This window comes from Oreochromis niloticus, linkage group LG13 (genome assembly GCF_001858045.2).
Source record: "Oreochromis niloticus isolate F11D_XX linkage group LG13, O_niloticus_UMD_NMBU, whole genome shotgun sequence".
NCBI lineage: Eukaryota > Metazoa > Chordata > Actinopteri > Cichliformes > Cichlidae > Oreochromis > Oreochromis niloticus.
The window spans coordinates 11,408,284-11,423,319 of record NC_031978.2 but is presented as its reverse complement, the minus strand read 5'-3'; the positions used below and the strand labels follow the sequence as shown (position 1 = coordinate 11,423,319).

Below are 15,036 nucleotides of genomic sequence, written 5' to 3'. Positions count from 1 at the left end.
GATGGTGTTGTATGTGTATATACGTGTGCTTGTGTGTGAATGCGTACAGTATTTGTATATGTATGTGCATATTTGCATGTACATTATATGCTATATATTCTTACATGTCTTACAATTCTTTTTTAAAATGTTTTCTTTCTATTTTAATTCTTTTGTCATATTATCCCTCTGTTCAGCACTTTGGCCGACACTTGATGTCCTTTAAATGTGCTATATAAATAAAGATGACTTGACTTGACTTGACTGATCAGGACTCAATACTAAAAGAGTACTAAAGGAGCTCCCGCACCCTGGAGCGTTCTCCTTCTTAGCCCAGCTCTGTGGACTGATCTATTATTGTGTTGTGATATTTATCTCAAAACTACAAATACTTGAATTTGACTTGTGGAGAACAATGATCAACTATGCACACAAACTTCACTTTATCATTTTGTCCGTATGAGCAATACAAACATAGTCACTGCATTTCAACAAACACTCAGAAAATCTTTCCGAAAAACTCTTTATTGCATAAAAATACACACGCTACCAAAATTATTCAAACTACAGCAGAAAACCAGCAAGGAGATTTCCAGTGAGACAGTCCTTACAGAACAGCATACATCCATACAGTTACTAATGATATATAAAGCTGGAACTAAAAAAAAAGAAAGATCCATCCCTAAAGCAAAAACACGTTTTTGCCTCACTTTTAAGAAGAGTAAACCTGCCCTCATTAAAAAGTATAAAAGAACGGTTGTTATTTAGCAACAACTTTATACAATCTACAATAAATGCGAAACGCTTAAACTGGGTTGTGGCCAAAAATCGAGAATCAATTACGAATAACGACTTCTTTGGAATTCTTTCTTTAATTGATTAGAAAAACCTCATCTTGCTTGGGCATGAAATTTGTCTCAACACAAACAAAGTTGTCATAAGTCAGTAAAACCTGACTTACCGGATCGAACATTCAAGGATTCAGAAACACAACACTGAAGAAGCTAAGGCACAAGTTGTCCACACAGTAAGTCAGATGATTGTACAACATTGTCTCTGTGTCTTATCAAACAAGAAAATGTCGACCAAAGTGGCATTATGAGAACTTTTGGCGGCCTTTATAAAATACATGTTTGGTCATCTGTCAGCAATCTGCCAGTATTAAAAACATCAACTTAATTCCCTTTAAAGAAAGATTTTGACGTTGTTATGGAATGAGGCGGCTCAAAAGATGTTGGACCACCTAAAACAAAAATGTTACCACATTTAGATGTTCTAAAATAAGTATGATATGGACAGGAATATCAGTTGTTACTAAGTTTGATAAAGGTAAAAAAAATAATCTGGAAACGAGTTGTTCCTTTTTTTTGCTTTTGTTAAATTAATCATTGTGTTCAGTGGAAATTTCTTTATATTGTCTTCCAGTTTAGAGTGGCACGCAGAGAAGCAACATGCACTGCGAAGTCAGAAAACAAGAAAACAACTTATTTTTCCGGGATCACAGCAATCATCAAACTGCCGCTCTAATCGAGAAGTGTATCATTAGCGGTAATCATGATGGGGTATTGACAACAGAGGAGGAGAGGTGAGAAGTGAGGCTAAGAAAAATCTCAAAAGATTAAGTTCCTAAAATCAGGTGAAGATTGTCTCTGACATTGTGTTTACTAAAAATTACAAGAAACAAAACACATTTTTCCAAAGTGAAGCAGAAATTGCTTCACTTCACAACTTTGTCAGTGTTTCCTACACTGCTGTTCGCCAAATCTGATCGCAATTTAGGCCGTGATTTAATTAAGTTATTAGAGGCATAATAGAAGTTTTGTGTTATAAATAGGTTTTTTGTGACTTATGGGGAAATTATGAGCCATTTCTCAGAATATTAGTCCCTTCCTGCATTTTTAAAAACATTTTTATTGTTAACTTCAATCACTCTACTTAATAACACAGCCAGACAAAACAGCACAGTGAGCTCCCACAGTTATATCCCTTTGGTAATATGGAAATTTAGAACAGAACTATGAAGACAAACAGCAAACGGATAAGAAAATGTATAAAATGTTACAAACAGGAAAGTTGAACCACATGGATATTTTCTGTATAACTAGATTACATTCCAGAAGCTAAGTCTCCTTCTTATCTTCTATACACGGCAACATACAGAACAAAAGACACACAGAAAAACTAATGATGGCACACAGGACAAATCCAAGAAATGATACTGACTGATTTGATATCCTGTGCAAAATATTTGAGTCTGGATTGCTTATCTATTCAAGGAGATACAGACAAATCAGGCAAAAAAAAAAAAGCTTTATACCTAACCTCCTTTAAGTTGAGTGCACTTAGGTGATCTTGCATTGACAATAAAGCACAGTCTCATGGTCCATTTGTGAAATATTCACAAAATGTGAGCTATTTAGTTGACTATATGGTCATTATTTTATTTTTTATTTATTTAACTTTTCTATACTATCCTTTGTAGGGACATAAAAACATGTAGTAAATATAGTAGTTTAACCAAAAATCAAAATGAAGTGTAAAATTAATGTTTGTCTGTTTCTTGGTCCTTTGATTGACGTTTGCAACTATTTCACAAAGTGTTGTGAGACTGTGTTAGAGAGTTACAGTTATAAAAGTACAGGTAAATTGATAAGTGTGTTTTATATGACAAAAACAAAAAATACCATCATGATTATTATTTTTTTCTTAATTAATCTAAAATAGAGATCTGTGTACTAAAGTAGATGCAGTTCCCAATTGCAGTCCACTCCCAGTAGGAATCACTTCTTGCTTATAACTTCACTCACAGATTGTAGAAGAGTGGTTTTCCCATTGCTGGACCAAATTAAACTGAATAAGCCATTGGAAATCTTTGGTGAAACGGCACAGTGTAAAAATGTTCAGCGGCCAGTCCAGATGCAGCTCAGAGTGAAAAGTGGAAATGGCTATGACTGGGTGGGTCCCCAGGTTTTTTCCTTACTCAGAAGAATAGAGGTATTTGGGTTTTGCATCACCGCGGAGTTCATCCTCATATCTCGGCAGGCAGCAGAAGAGGATGGCGCAGCCGATGGAGATGATGGTGGCGCCCCAGCCAAATCCGTAGGCCCAGGTGTAGTAATAGTTACCCTCAAAGATCAGCTCATTGAATTTGACTGGGTAGATGATCAGAGCGATGATTTGGATAATCGCTGCAGAGAGAGAGAGACAAACAAGGCTTGGTGATAATCTACACTAATAAATCAACTAATACCAAACTGTCAAAACCAGCAATTGTTCAAACTAATTTCCCTTGTGAAACAACTGAAACTTTTTTCTTTTACTTTACTAGAAATGTTGTCTAAAGTTATCATTAATGGTCAAAAGCTAATTCAGAAATTAGGGTTTCAGGGCTTTAAATTACAACATGATGAGAACTACTTCTTTTCCTGGGATAATTAAGCAAAGTACATATTTAAGTTTTATTTAAAAACTGATATAAAGCTATGTGTTAACAACTGCAAAATGCCTCCGGGTTCACTCCATTAAATTAGATGGAAAATTAAACAATGCAATAATGATAACCTATTATTACATTTGATAATTTATGCAAGATCTCATTTTGGGGATAAATTGTTTAGAAGCTGATAAATGATCTATTGCATTTTTTATTAAGCAAGAAATAGAGGGAGATTTTATACAGCAGATTGGCCGAATAACTTATTAACGCACACCGAACTGAAGCAGGACTATCAGCGAATTACTCTCACAGACCAGTCAGTGGAAAGTGGAGTTCATTTTTACCGTGTAAATAAAAACCTACTAATAAAAAATATATTTAAACCATAAACTAGATGAGCAGAGTTTTAAAACCATTACAGAAAACAGGGAAGTTGAACATACTTAGTCAGTCATGCAGTCAACACTACACTGATGGTAACAGCAGGGTGTGAAAAATACCTTCACAAGCCTGTGTAAGAGTTTCATCAGCATATCAACATCTGGGAGTTTGAGGTGAGTTTTGGCAGACCTGTCATTATTACAGGGATTTATTCACGAGAAAGGTGTGACTCTGACTCACTTAGATCCACTTTCCCATGACAGATGACTATTAAAACAGCATTATTTTGCTTAGGAAGGGCAGGGAGTGAACATAAACTACTCTGTTTCAACACACACTTTCACATTAATTGCTAAGGCAGGCTTGAATTTTTGAACTGCATTAACATATTAAAGGGAACGGGCCCCACAGTTCATCTACTCACTGAAGCAAGCTCTTTTAGCTCACCTTCTGTTCCTAATAGGCCAAATTTCTTCCGAGTCGCTCGCCTCATTAAAAAAAAATGCTTTGAATGGCAGATGGGTTGGTCTGCTGTGCTCACAGCCAGAGCCAACCATAGTAGGAATGACCATATTAGGGATATCCGCTCTCTTTGACATCATACAGACACAAGAGTAAAGACTTAACAAGTGACGAAAATATAGTTTTGAAGGAATGCTTGCCAAACATCATCAATGTACTCTTTTTTTCCTATATTTCATAAATACACAGTTTAAATCAAACGTTCAAGTTTAGTTTGATTTGTTTGATTTTTAACCACTACCTCTTTTTGTAAAACCCTCCACCAGACTGAAACTGAACTTCCTCACCCCACTATTATGCGCATTTTGTTCAAACACACGACTTTATTTTAAAACTCCTGTATAAGTAAAATCTCAGCTGCAGGCAACTGCAACCGACAAAGTCATTTATCCAATCCAATCCAACATATTTCTGTAAAATGCAGCTATAAAATAAACCCTGAATCTTGGATTTGATTCAATGTAGGATCATATCTTCAACGAGGAGCTGTGTGGGCTGAAACAGCAGCTGGGATGCTGCCGAATAAAAATAGGAAAATAGATTTTTGAGGTGGCACATTTCTGTGCCAGTCATTTCTGCTACCTTTTTGGTGACTATTACACTGTAAAGCAACTTTTTTAAAAAAACACCCCACCACCTGTAACTGTGTCAGGGTCTTTCGTCTGTGAGGTGAGTCAGTCAGTCAGTCTGTCTGATAAACACACCAGCTGTTGCCACAGCAGCGTCACACCTCAGGGGAAAAAGGCCTTTTCCTACGCTCACCCTCTTAACGCCAAAACACGCACTCATTATCAGCGTCACTAGTTTTATTGTGTGATTGTACGCAACTCCCACATATTTCCCTTCTTTTTTTTACAGTTTTGGTGTTGGTATAAAATAATATTTGCAGATTCTTACTTTTTTTTAACCTATTTTGCATATTGCTTCTATTTGGGAAGCTGCTGTCTGAAAATTTGCAAGCTTAAACATGTTATTTGAAGATTAAAGCATCATGTAATGGACCGATAAGACTGGAGGCATGTTTGGTATCAGTTTCAGAGATTCTTATCTGTGGTTGAGCGTTGCTCTTCGTGTAGTTAAAGTTAACTTCATTTACCAACAAAGAATATCTGAAACGGAGGATTGTTTCTTCTTCTCAGTACATGTCGCCAGCCCCGCCTGAGTTTGTTTAGAATATTTTTATTGTGTAGATGTGGAAGTAATTATACCTGCAGAAATTTGGTGTTTGTGTGGATGCAAGTTTTTGTGCATGTGTGTATATCTTACCAACAACGATCAAGAATGCTGCTACGCCAGCCATAAGACCAACGTTGACGTTACACATCGCCACAATGGCCAAAATGAAGGCGATGATGAGGATGATTAGACCGATGATCATTAGAGCAGCGACTGCCTGGGCCCAAGCTGGAACGAAACATAAGCAAAAGAAATTGTGACACTCAAGAAGAAACAAAAGTCTGAAAAGTTCAGTTTTTTTAAAAGGAGTCTTTGTAAGATTTTCAACCCTGGTATATCAACAAGTGTTACAACAGTGTATGTCTTACACACCACACAAGGTATAACTCCCATTTCCATTTTTAAGTTAATTTTCTTAAAAACAAAACAAAAAAAGTCTGTGAATATGTTCTGTTAAAAATGTTGGCACATGTTACCATCATGCCCTCAGAGAAAACAGCTGCAGAAAGTTACACAGACTTTCCAGTCTTAGTGGGAAGGTTTCGGCTGCTTTATGCCTCAACACAGCTTTGGTTTCTGTATTTATGGTTAATATTCAGTAAAAAGATTCATGAAAATGAAGTAGGCAACACTCTTTATGAACTATTCATTCTAACTTTATTGTGCACCTCTGAAATCGAACCACCACCTTTTTGTAGAAGCTTATAGTTTGAAGCATTAACTGCTTACTGGGTCACATTTTATGAGTGACAATTGTCCAAAAACAACAGTTTATGACTGCTCAGGATGCAGCTTGGTGGTAAATACATGCATGTGGCCTCTCTCGCTTTTGTTTGTGGAACTAAATGAATCATCTATTGTTCAATATGTCTACATGGTGTTTAGTCATTATTGCAGCTCCCCCCCAAGCCTGCGCTCACACAGCTTGCAAGGTTACTGAGGTTCAAGCTGTGACAAATTTTGTTTCGCTCCACACAGTCGCCACACCCTTAAAAGCACTGGAATTCTCTAAAACTCTGTAACATCTGCAGACATGCCTCTGAACTTTAGAAGAGATGCAAACCTCCCAAAATGCAAATGTTTCAGTCTTTTGGACAAAAACTGATATGAGTTGTTAGCCAAATACTCAGTGCACCACCAGCCTTTGAACAAATTATCATGTGACACTGCTGCTGTTTGCAAAGAAGCACCAACAGGTGTCCATTGTACTGCGAATAGGTTTTACTTGCATCAAGGATTAAAAAGCCTAAAACTTCCTGAGAGTTTTAGGCTTTATGTAAGCTCACCATGTGGATCAGCACAGCATTACACCCAATGTACTGATACTGGATAAGTTACACCCTAAATTATTCACAGCGTTTTGCCTGTGAGTCTGTTCAGGTCATGCCCTACCTGCCTCAGCCACAGGCACTTTAGCATCACATACACATCAGACTAGTCCAACTGGTTCAGCCTTTCATACCCATGGCAACATCAACCAAGTTTCAAACTCACCAGTAACACAGTGTTCCGCTTTTCTCCAAACTAGACTGGTTATCACCAGTTTAATGACTTCAGGCTTATCGTGAACTGATATTTTTGCCGTATGAGAATTAAAAACTGATATAAAAGCTCCTACACTTAACGATGACTGTTTAATTTAAAGCTTTAGTTTATGGTTTTCCAAAAAAACTCACTAATCCAGAATTGAATTTCTAAATTAATTCATGATGTATTAAACTTAAATGCTAAAACAATGGATTTTAATGACCTATGCACACTTTGCTGCTGACTTCTGGACTTGGGTAACTGATATGAGTGAAAATGTGGCCCAAACAAACAAATGAATCAATTCCATTTGTTACATAAATAGTTATTTCCTTCATTTTTTCTTGCAACCTGAGGAGTGTGCTGTTCCTATGTAAAAAGGGTCCTGGAGCATAGCTTGGATTCATTTGTGCACTGGGGACTGTTCAGGATTGAATGTAAACTGTGAAAATATTCGTGGGTGTGTCCTTGTTTACTGGGTGAGCACTCTAACTGCGTGTCCCAATCACTCACACTTAGTGCTATCCAGCTGCTCAGCATCTGCTTTCCCCATTTAATCAAAACATAAAGACATTTGGCTGCCCTCCTACATTTTTACACTATCGCTACCCGCGTGCGGGAAACTGCTTCTAATTGCAAATTTACCAAAAGGCTCCTATGAGTATGACTATGAATGCATACACTGACTTTCCCATATTTGACAAATCTAAACCTTCAGATAATATAGATAATTTAAAAGCTTTTATTCTAAATGCTTTTAGAATAAGGTTTTCACAGAGGCAGCTGGGATCGACAACACCCTGCGCTCTCCCTGAAAGAATTTTAATGGCACACTCTCTTAACCAGAAACTCTAGTGTTAGAAATGCAGTAAATCGTACTAAAATAGCTCCTTGGTTTTGTTTTTTTTACTTGGTGTTTACGCATTTACATTTTTCACACTTTGGGCTCAGCTAGAGAGCGGTGACAATGAGTGGGCGATAAGCATTAAATCTCCAAATTCTGTTATTTAATTGAGGGCTAAAATGATTACTTGCGTGATTGTGCAGCTACTCAATTTTACTTAGATTTCACCAACTGGCAACAATCGTCATCTCAAGACACTTAATATTGTTAAGAACACTTTCTGTCTATTATTGTAGGATCTTTACCTTAAAATATAAAGTGTCTTGAGGTGCTTTGAAGTATGAATCATCATACCTGATACTTTTGATTGAAAAATAAATCTGAAAATTACACTCTGAGCTCTGACGGATATTAAAGTGGCCTTTTTGTCATCACTCTCTCTGCACACCAAAGTGGGAAGACAAGCAGCAGATTAATAGATAAAGAAAGCAATTTGTTAAGTATATCATTTGCAGCTGTTTTAATCGATTGCTAATAAATAAGGTATACAGACTGGCATGTATCACACTTAATCCTTGGAATCACTGTATAACTGTTCACTGTGGCTCTAAGAGTCACAGTATATGAACTGACACGTGTGTGTGTGTGTGTGTGTGCTTTCAAACAATGTCTAGTTAGTCAGTTCTGACTCAGAATGGGCTGCTGTAATTTGAAATATCACTCTTCCTCAACGTGATTCAAAAATCTAATTTTACCTTAATGCTGTGCTCCCCTAACTGCCCTAACACACTCATAAGGGCGTCACAAACTTCTGTTGTCTCAGCATGCTATCATATCACCCAACCCTTTGCCATCATTCATAGTCAAGCCTGTAATTATGTGATTTGTTCAAGCACTCATACCAGAACACTGAAACCTGCTTATCCCTATTTAAAACTGCAGTTCCTGAGAATTCAGTCTCTTCAGCTTTACAGGCAGTTGGCCTAAACGCCCTGAGGGGGAGTTAGTTTGGTCCGCTTCCAATATTCACAACATCCCACATCTTACACACACAAGCTGTGCTCTGGTCGTGTTTGTTTCCTTCGTTTTCAGAATATCCCTACAAGTATTTAAGCCAGAGAAACCGCGGGCCCAAAATGTACCCTTCATCTAGCCAGCAGCCTTCAGGCAGCTTTGTTCTGCTTCTTCTTCTTTGTGTAACTGCTTCAGCCCTGCTGAGACTAAAGGAGACACAGCCAAAACAGTAGCAGAGAGCGGCTGAGGCAAATAACAAAACTATTTAGCATGAAACATCAAAAGAGATCAGAAAAATGCCAGAAATACACTGACGACATTCTAGATCTATAATAATCTCTTAACAACCACACTGGCAATTGTTGTTGTTGTTGTTGTTGTTGACTTTTTGGAGCTGCTGTCACAGAGCCATGGATATTTACATCAAACAATCATCTTAATTAGGGCTGCAGCAAGTGGTTATTCCCATTAACAATTATTTTCTCAACGGACATGTTACAGTGAGGTCGTTAAATATAATAAAACATGACATCACAGTTTAGTAGACTGTATATTGTGTTTTGTGTAAAGAATATAAAACTAACTTATTTAGTCACATACAGTAAAACTGAGGTGATCTGTTGAACTGCTGATTAATAAAGTGATCATGTTTTAAACTAAAACACAGGCGTGCATGCATAGTATGAAACACAAAAAATTAATATCAACAGACATCTAAAAATAAGGGGCATTTTACTGTGAGTAAGGTTTTATGCTCCTGAGTGCTAAAAGCACTTTTTTTATGTACATATTACACAAAAAATACCAGATCCTGCCTTGGGGCTGTGCTACACGCTTAGATCTCTGGTTATGTTTTCTAGAAATGGCATTAAAGAGTGCAAGTAGCTCCTAAAATAATTACCACTGTGAATGACGAGTCTAATCAGTGATGCTACATGCATGCTTTGCAGACCCTAATTTGGAGCTGTGTGACATTAGGCTGACCTAGGTGACTTTAAAAGTGTCTGATAAGAACAACAATAGTGTCTCTGTTGGCCACAGCAGGCGTGGAGCAACACAAATAAACCCTGAGTAGGAGAGACCGAGAATACAAGTCTGTTCTGTTCTCAGTTATTGTTCCACATACTGGGTCTCCTTGTGTGTCGGTGAGTTACGTTTCTGTGGCTGACAGTCTTTGCTGAAGAATAAACTCATTTACTGGTTCTCCCAAAATAACCACGTCTGTGTGAAACTCTGTTTCTCTTTGGTTTGGGCTGGGAGAAGCTATTTAAAGTATTTTAAATGTACCTGAGTTGTTTTTGTTTTTCCTGATATGACTTTTGCTACCTGTGCAGATTCACAGAAACAGGTATCTTTTAATACTTGAAGCCACTTTGTCATCTGTGTTGCTTTGATGACTCATTTACAGGAATTCCCTGAGCTGAGGTCTTTCATTTGTTAGCACTAGTTGAAAGTATCGAAGTAGTTAATGTGGTCAAAATTGTCCTGTTTTTGCAAATGCATAACATGAATGGATCTGTAGTTCAAAGCTCTTGTTCTTAAGGGTTTATTCTGGGTGCACTTGAATCATTCTGATGTGTAAAAGTATTTTAATCTATTACGTCATAGCTACAATGACCTCATCTGTCAACAGTTTGTCTTTATAGGTTTAATTTCTCTGTAAATCCAATTTTTTCAGAGGCTGTAATCAAAAGTGGACCTTCTGGTCACTAATAGTAAACCCTGAAGGGGGCTGTGCAAATCCCACAATTAAACAACTACTACTAGAAGAACTTGATTTACAGAAACATATCTCTGTGGTTGTTATGCAACCACCACAGTTGTGGAAATATATTTCACATATGGGTTGCTATGGGGATAGCACTATGAGTTTGGCAGCAGCTTCACTGCTTTGATAAAAAGAGGTTTATACAGTATATGTACTGTAAAATGTAGATTAATTATTCATGTTTTCTAATATGAAGATAACGTTTAAAATTACATCAAATATGATTCTCTGAATACACACGAAACACAGCCTGGCCATACGGGCCAGAATCGGGCATTCAATGAAGTTCCCGATTATTAAAGACTGATAAATTTACCAGATTAAAAATGTCAAAAATAAAACTTCAACCATAGGCACTAATAACTTACCATTAAAGGCAACATGGCATCTTCACTTCACCATCTATCATAACGTTCTCATACTCTGTCATTTCCAGGCAAAACCAAGGATTCGATAACAAGGATGCCACAATTTACACAAACACCATCAAACAGCAGTCTGTTATGAAGGCCACATTTAGTAATTATCTTGATGATAAGAACATCAATATCTTCACAGTAAAAAAGCCCAGGCTTCACTTATTAACAGGCTTTTATTCATTTATGCTGCCTGTTGGTTGCACCCATTTCTGATACTCCAGAAGTATGTTTTGAAGATTCATGCTAATCATGCCATTAATATCAAACAAACATTATTAACCATAAAGGGGGGGGGGGGGGGGGGGGTTGTTATGGTTACACGCCATATAAAAATTCAAAATTTACTTATAAATATCCTCTTTTCTTTTTTTTCCTTGCATCTTTTCACAAGCATAACCTAAGTGCCACTGTATCCAGTATTAGTGTATTTTATTACACGTTACCTTTGATTCTAATCAGCATTCTATAAAGAAACAATTCAACATCCCATATTTTTCTTGTCATACAATGTTGCACAAAGGAGTTATTTTTCTATACTTCCACATGCCAGTCTTCTCTGCATAAGACCCCCCCCCCCCCCCCCCCCCCCCCGGATTCTACAAATACAAAAACCCCCACAAATAAGAAACATAATGTTCTTTACCTTATCTCCCTAATAATGCTATCAGCCCCCCCCCGCCCCAGGAAAGAAAATTCTGCCTCCGCCAATGCCCAGATTTCATACTGAACAGGATATTATGTAAGGAATCGTTTCTTTATTCATGATTCTTTTTGCTGCCGTTTAGCTACATATTCGTTTGAATCGTTTTGCCTTCTTCGAACTAATAATGTTGTGACCCTCCACACAAACTAAAGAACAGAAAGCTATTTCAATGAATGTTTCTCCTGGCGTGGAGACGTCAGCCCTAGGAGGAAGGCACTCAGGACTTATTATCCAACAGCATTCAACCGCCTTTCTTTCAACTGCGTTTATTTAAGCTGGAGGTGATAAACGAGAAAAGAGTTAATGCTCGTAGAGACCAAAGTTCATTCCGCCTGCTTGCCTGACTGTTGTAGGCCTCCCTCCTCCCCTCTGCCTGGACTTCTTTAGCAGAGGTCAACACCCTGAAGTTACAATATGTGAATGTGGAATTTCGCACTGACTCGAGGTTTATTATTGGCTATATTAAGGCATCCCATTCGCTCTTGTCGGATTATCTTTGAACAGTCTATTCTGTATGGTGTATGTGTGAGGTAAACTGATACTTACAGTTGTCCATGAGCGACTGGCACTGCCAGTTGTCTTTTAAGCCGCGGCACTGCTTCCACATACTGGCGTAGTGAGACTTGGCGTCCTCGTCCTCTACCCATCCCGACTGTGCGCAGATGGCGATAAGGTCAAAAATAATGGCGAAGAGCAGAAGCAGGGGAATGATCCACTTGCATCGAGGGTAGGCGATCCCACAGCGAAACATGACCGACGATCAGCGAGCGTTCAGCGGTGTACACGAAGAGGAAAGGCGAGCAAAGGAGCCGAAATCTGTCCGCTCAGTGTCTTATGCGTCTTTGCGCAGTGACAGTGACAGTGGGTGATGTGAGGATATAACATAAAAGCTCCAGCCCCACCCAAGAGTGTAATGTAGCCGTCAGCCAGGTTAGGATCGGGAAGGGCTGGGCTTATTTGGATACAATAGCAAAGTATAGCCCAGCCCCACTCAGTGTGTCATATTACACACCCAACAACCGCCCTGTGACCGTTACGGTCTAAGCTCGAGTCCTGATCACAGAAAGGATTGCGTTTAACAGAAGATAGTCGAGCTGAATGATGCAGAGATGTACTTTTCTTTTTCGGAATTCCAACAGGTAGTAATGGGTACTGTGCTGTGAGGTAGAAAATATAAAAAGAGTGTACAAGAGGATGTAATAAATGTAAAATGCCACAAGATGGCAGCCCAGCTAACCTTAATATTTTCTTTAAAGGTAAGGAGGTAAAAAAAACAACAACAACACACAGCTTTTGGCTGTATTTATTCTGTATGCCTTTATGATTTTTACATGGATCTGTCTGTGTAATCAAAAATTAAATTTATGATTCAGTAACTTATAGAATCATCTTTAACGGCAGTTAATGTATATGGAGGGATTATGGTTCACTCGTCTTTACGACACTGCTTCAGGTCCCTGTTTGGGCCATGCTTTAATTGTGAGACAGATGGTCTCATATTTGACTCTAGAATACTTTGGTATAAAGTGAAGTTCATGGTCAACTCGACTGCAAAGTGCCCAGATCCTTTGGCTGTAAAACAAGCCCAAATCGTCACCCTTTCATCATCGTGCTACAAATGAGGTTTTTATGGGGCTTTGCTGTGTTTGGTTTTAGAAAACCTAAGTTGTGCTGCCAAGCTCATTTTAGATAGAAGTGGCTTTTCTCATGGCAACCCTTCCAAACAAAATACTATAGCTGCTTAGAGTCCTGTGAAACCTTTATTTTTCAGATGAATGTAGTTATCTCTTAATAAAGAAGTAAATAAAAAAACATACTGTGATTGTAGATTACTATAATAAACTGTTAGACAACACTCAGTTGTCACCTGTGCAGAGCACATTGGACTTTTTTGGTCCAACACCTAATTACAATTTGCTTGTTTGCTTTAGCATATTTCTCACAAGTTCTCAGTTCTGAAGATTTCTTTTGCAAAACAGAGAATGCATGTAAAAAAAAAAAACCCCACTTAGGTTAATCTACAAAAGCCGTAGCTCACTGGAAATACTTAATTCATGTGTCAAATTTTTTTTTTTTTAAATTTAAGTCAATAAATCAATAAGTAATGACTACCAGAAATAGATAAATTAATATTTAGTCACAATTACAGTAGCAATGTGTTCCTCATCTTCTAATTTTCTGTCAGTTTTGTGACATTAAATGTCTGGCATACCAGTTATTTTCTCATGGTAACTCTGTGCTATTATGTATCAACATGAACAGTTTTTAGAAATTGATTTCAAGGCCAGAAGGTTTTATTTATTTATTTATTTGTAAAGAAAAAAAACCCTTTTATTTGATAAACACAATACAGTAAACTACAGGAGTGTGGAAAAAACACCAGGACTGCACAGAATGAAACATGCAGACTATCAGTACCAAAATGTGCAGAACCTGATGCTCTCCCTGGCGGCATAATGGAGGAAGAACTGGTATTAAATCCAAATCCATCCTCTGCAGTGTTCTGCGTCGTCTTATGTTTTGTTCTATATGCTGCAAACACTCCCACTCCTCCTTCTCTTCAGTGGGAAGACTGCAGCTTCCATAAAATATATATATAAGAGATTACTTACACCAACAATCAAAAAACACCAACACTTCCTTGGGGTTGACAGTGCATAAGAGAGGTGAAGAAGAGAGTCTAGGTGGAGTGGAGTGGGTGGAGATGAGTGTCAGGGGTTCTTTCTGACAAAAGGATAGCAGTAAGAGTGAGACCTGTTATGAAATGTGGTGTGAAGACGGTGGCGCTAAGAAGAACACGTGGAGGACAAATTGAAAGTGGCAGGGTTGAAGATGCTAAGATTTTAACTGGGAGTGACCAGGATGGAGAGGTTAGATATGAGTACATCAGTGGGACAGCTCAGGATGGAGACAAAGTTAGAGAGGCAAGGCTGAGATGGTTTGGACATGTGTAGAGGAGGGACAGTGGTATGCATATGGTGCTGCCAGGCAGGAGGAAAAGAGGAAGACCAAGGAGGAGGTTCATCGATATTGTGAAGGAGGACATGACGGAGGTTGGTGTGACAGAGGAGGATGCTAGGGTTAGGGTGAGTTGGAGACAGTCCCCAAAAAGGAGCGGCTAGTAGAAGAAGCCAAAATATTTATTTATTTATTTATTTATTTATTTTTTTGGAATAAAACTTGTCAGCTGATAGAAAAAGTATACATGTTTTCACAAAAAGTTATATGCAACCAATATTTGTTTTTAGTCATGGTCCTGGCAGGCCA

General features: G+C 38.0%; 1 protein-coding gene across 1 annotated transcript; it reads right to left on the bottom strand.

Annotated features, from left to right (window-relative positions):
• Nucleotides 1-486: 486 nt before the first annotated feature.
• perp (p53 apoptosis effector related to pmp22) lies at nt 487-12,728 on the bottom strand. The gene is made up of 3 exons (XM_003438428.5): nt 12,316-12,728; nt 5,585-5,722; nt 487-3,167 (listed from the first exon to the last, which is right to left on the bottom strand). The coding sequence occupies exons 1-3, from the start codon at nt 12,518-12,520 to the stop codon at nt 2,956-2,958; spliced, it is 555 nt and encodes a 184-aa protein (XP_003438476.1). The 5' UTR covers nt 12,521-12,728; the 3' UTR covers nt 487-2,955.
• Nucleotides 12,729-15,036: the final 2,308 nt, after the last annotated feature.

What these genes read in the sequence shown, in the direction of transcription:
- perp (XM_003438428.5), bottom strand. Translation starts at nt 12,520, where the DNA reads ATGTTTCGCTGTGGGATCGCCTACCCTCGATGCAAGTGGATCATTCCC. An exon ending in CCAGTCGCTCATGGACAACT is followed by an intron (nt 5,723 to 12,315) that starts GTAAGTATCAGT and finishes GTTTCGTTCCAG; the next exon opens with CTTGGGCCCAGGCAGTCGCT. An exon ending in AGCATTCTTGATCGTTGTTG is followed by an intron (nt 3,168 to 5,584) that starts GTAAGATATACA and finishes CTCTCTCTGCAG; the next exon opens with CGATTATCCAAATCATCGCT.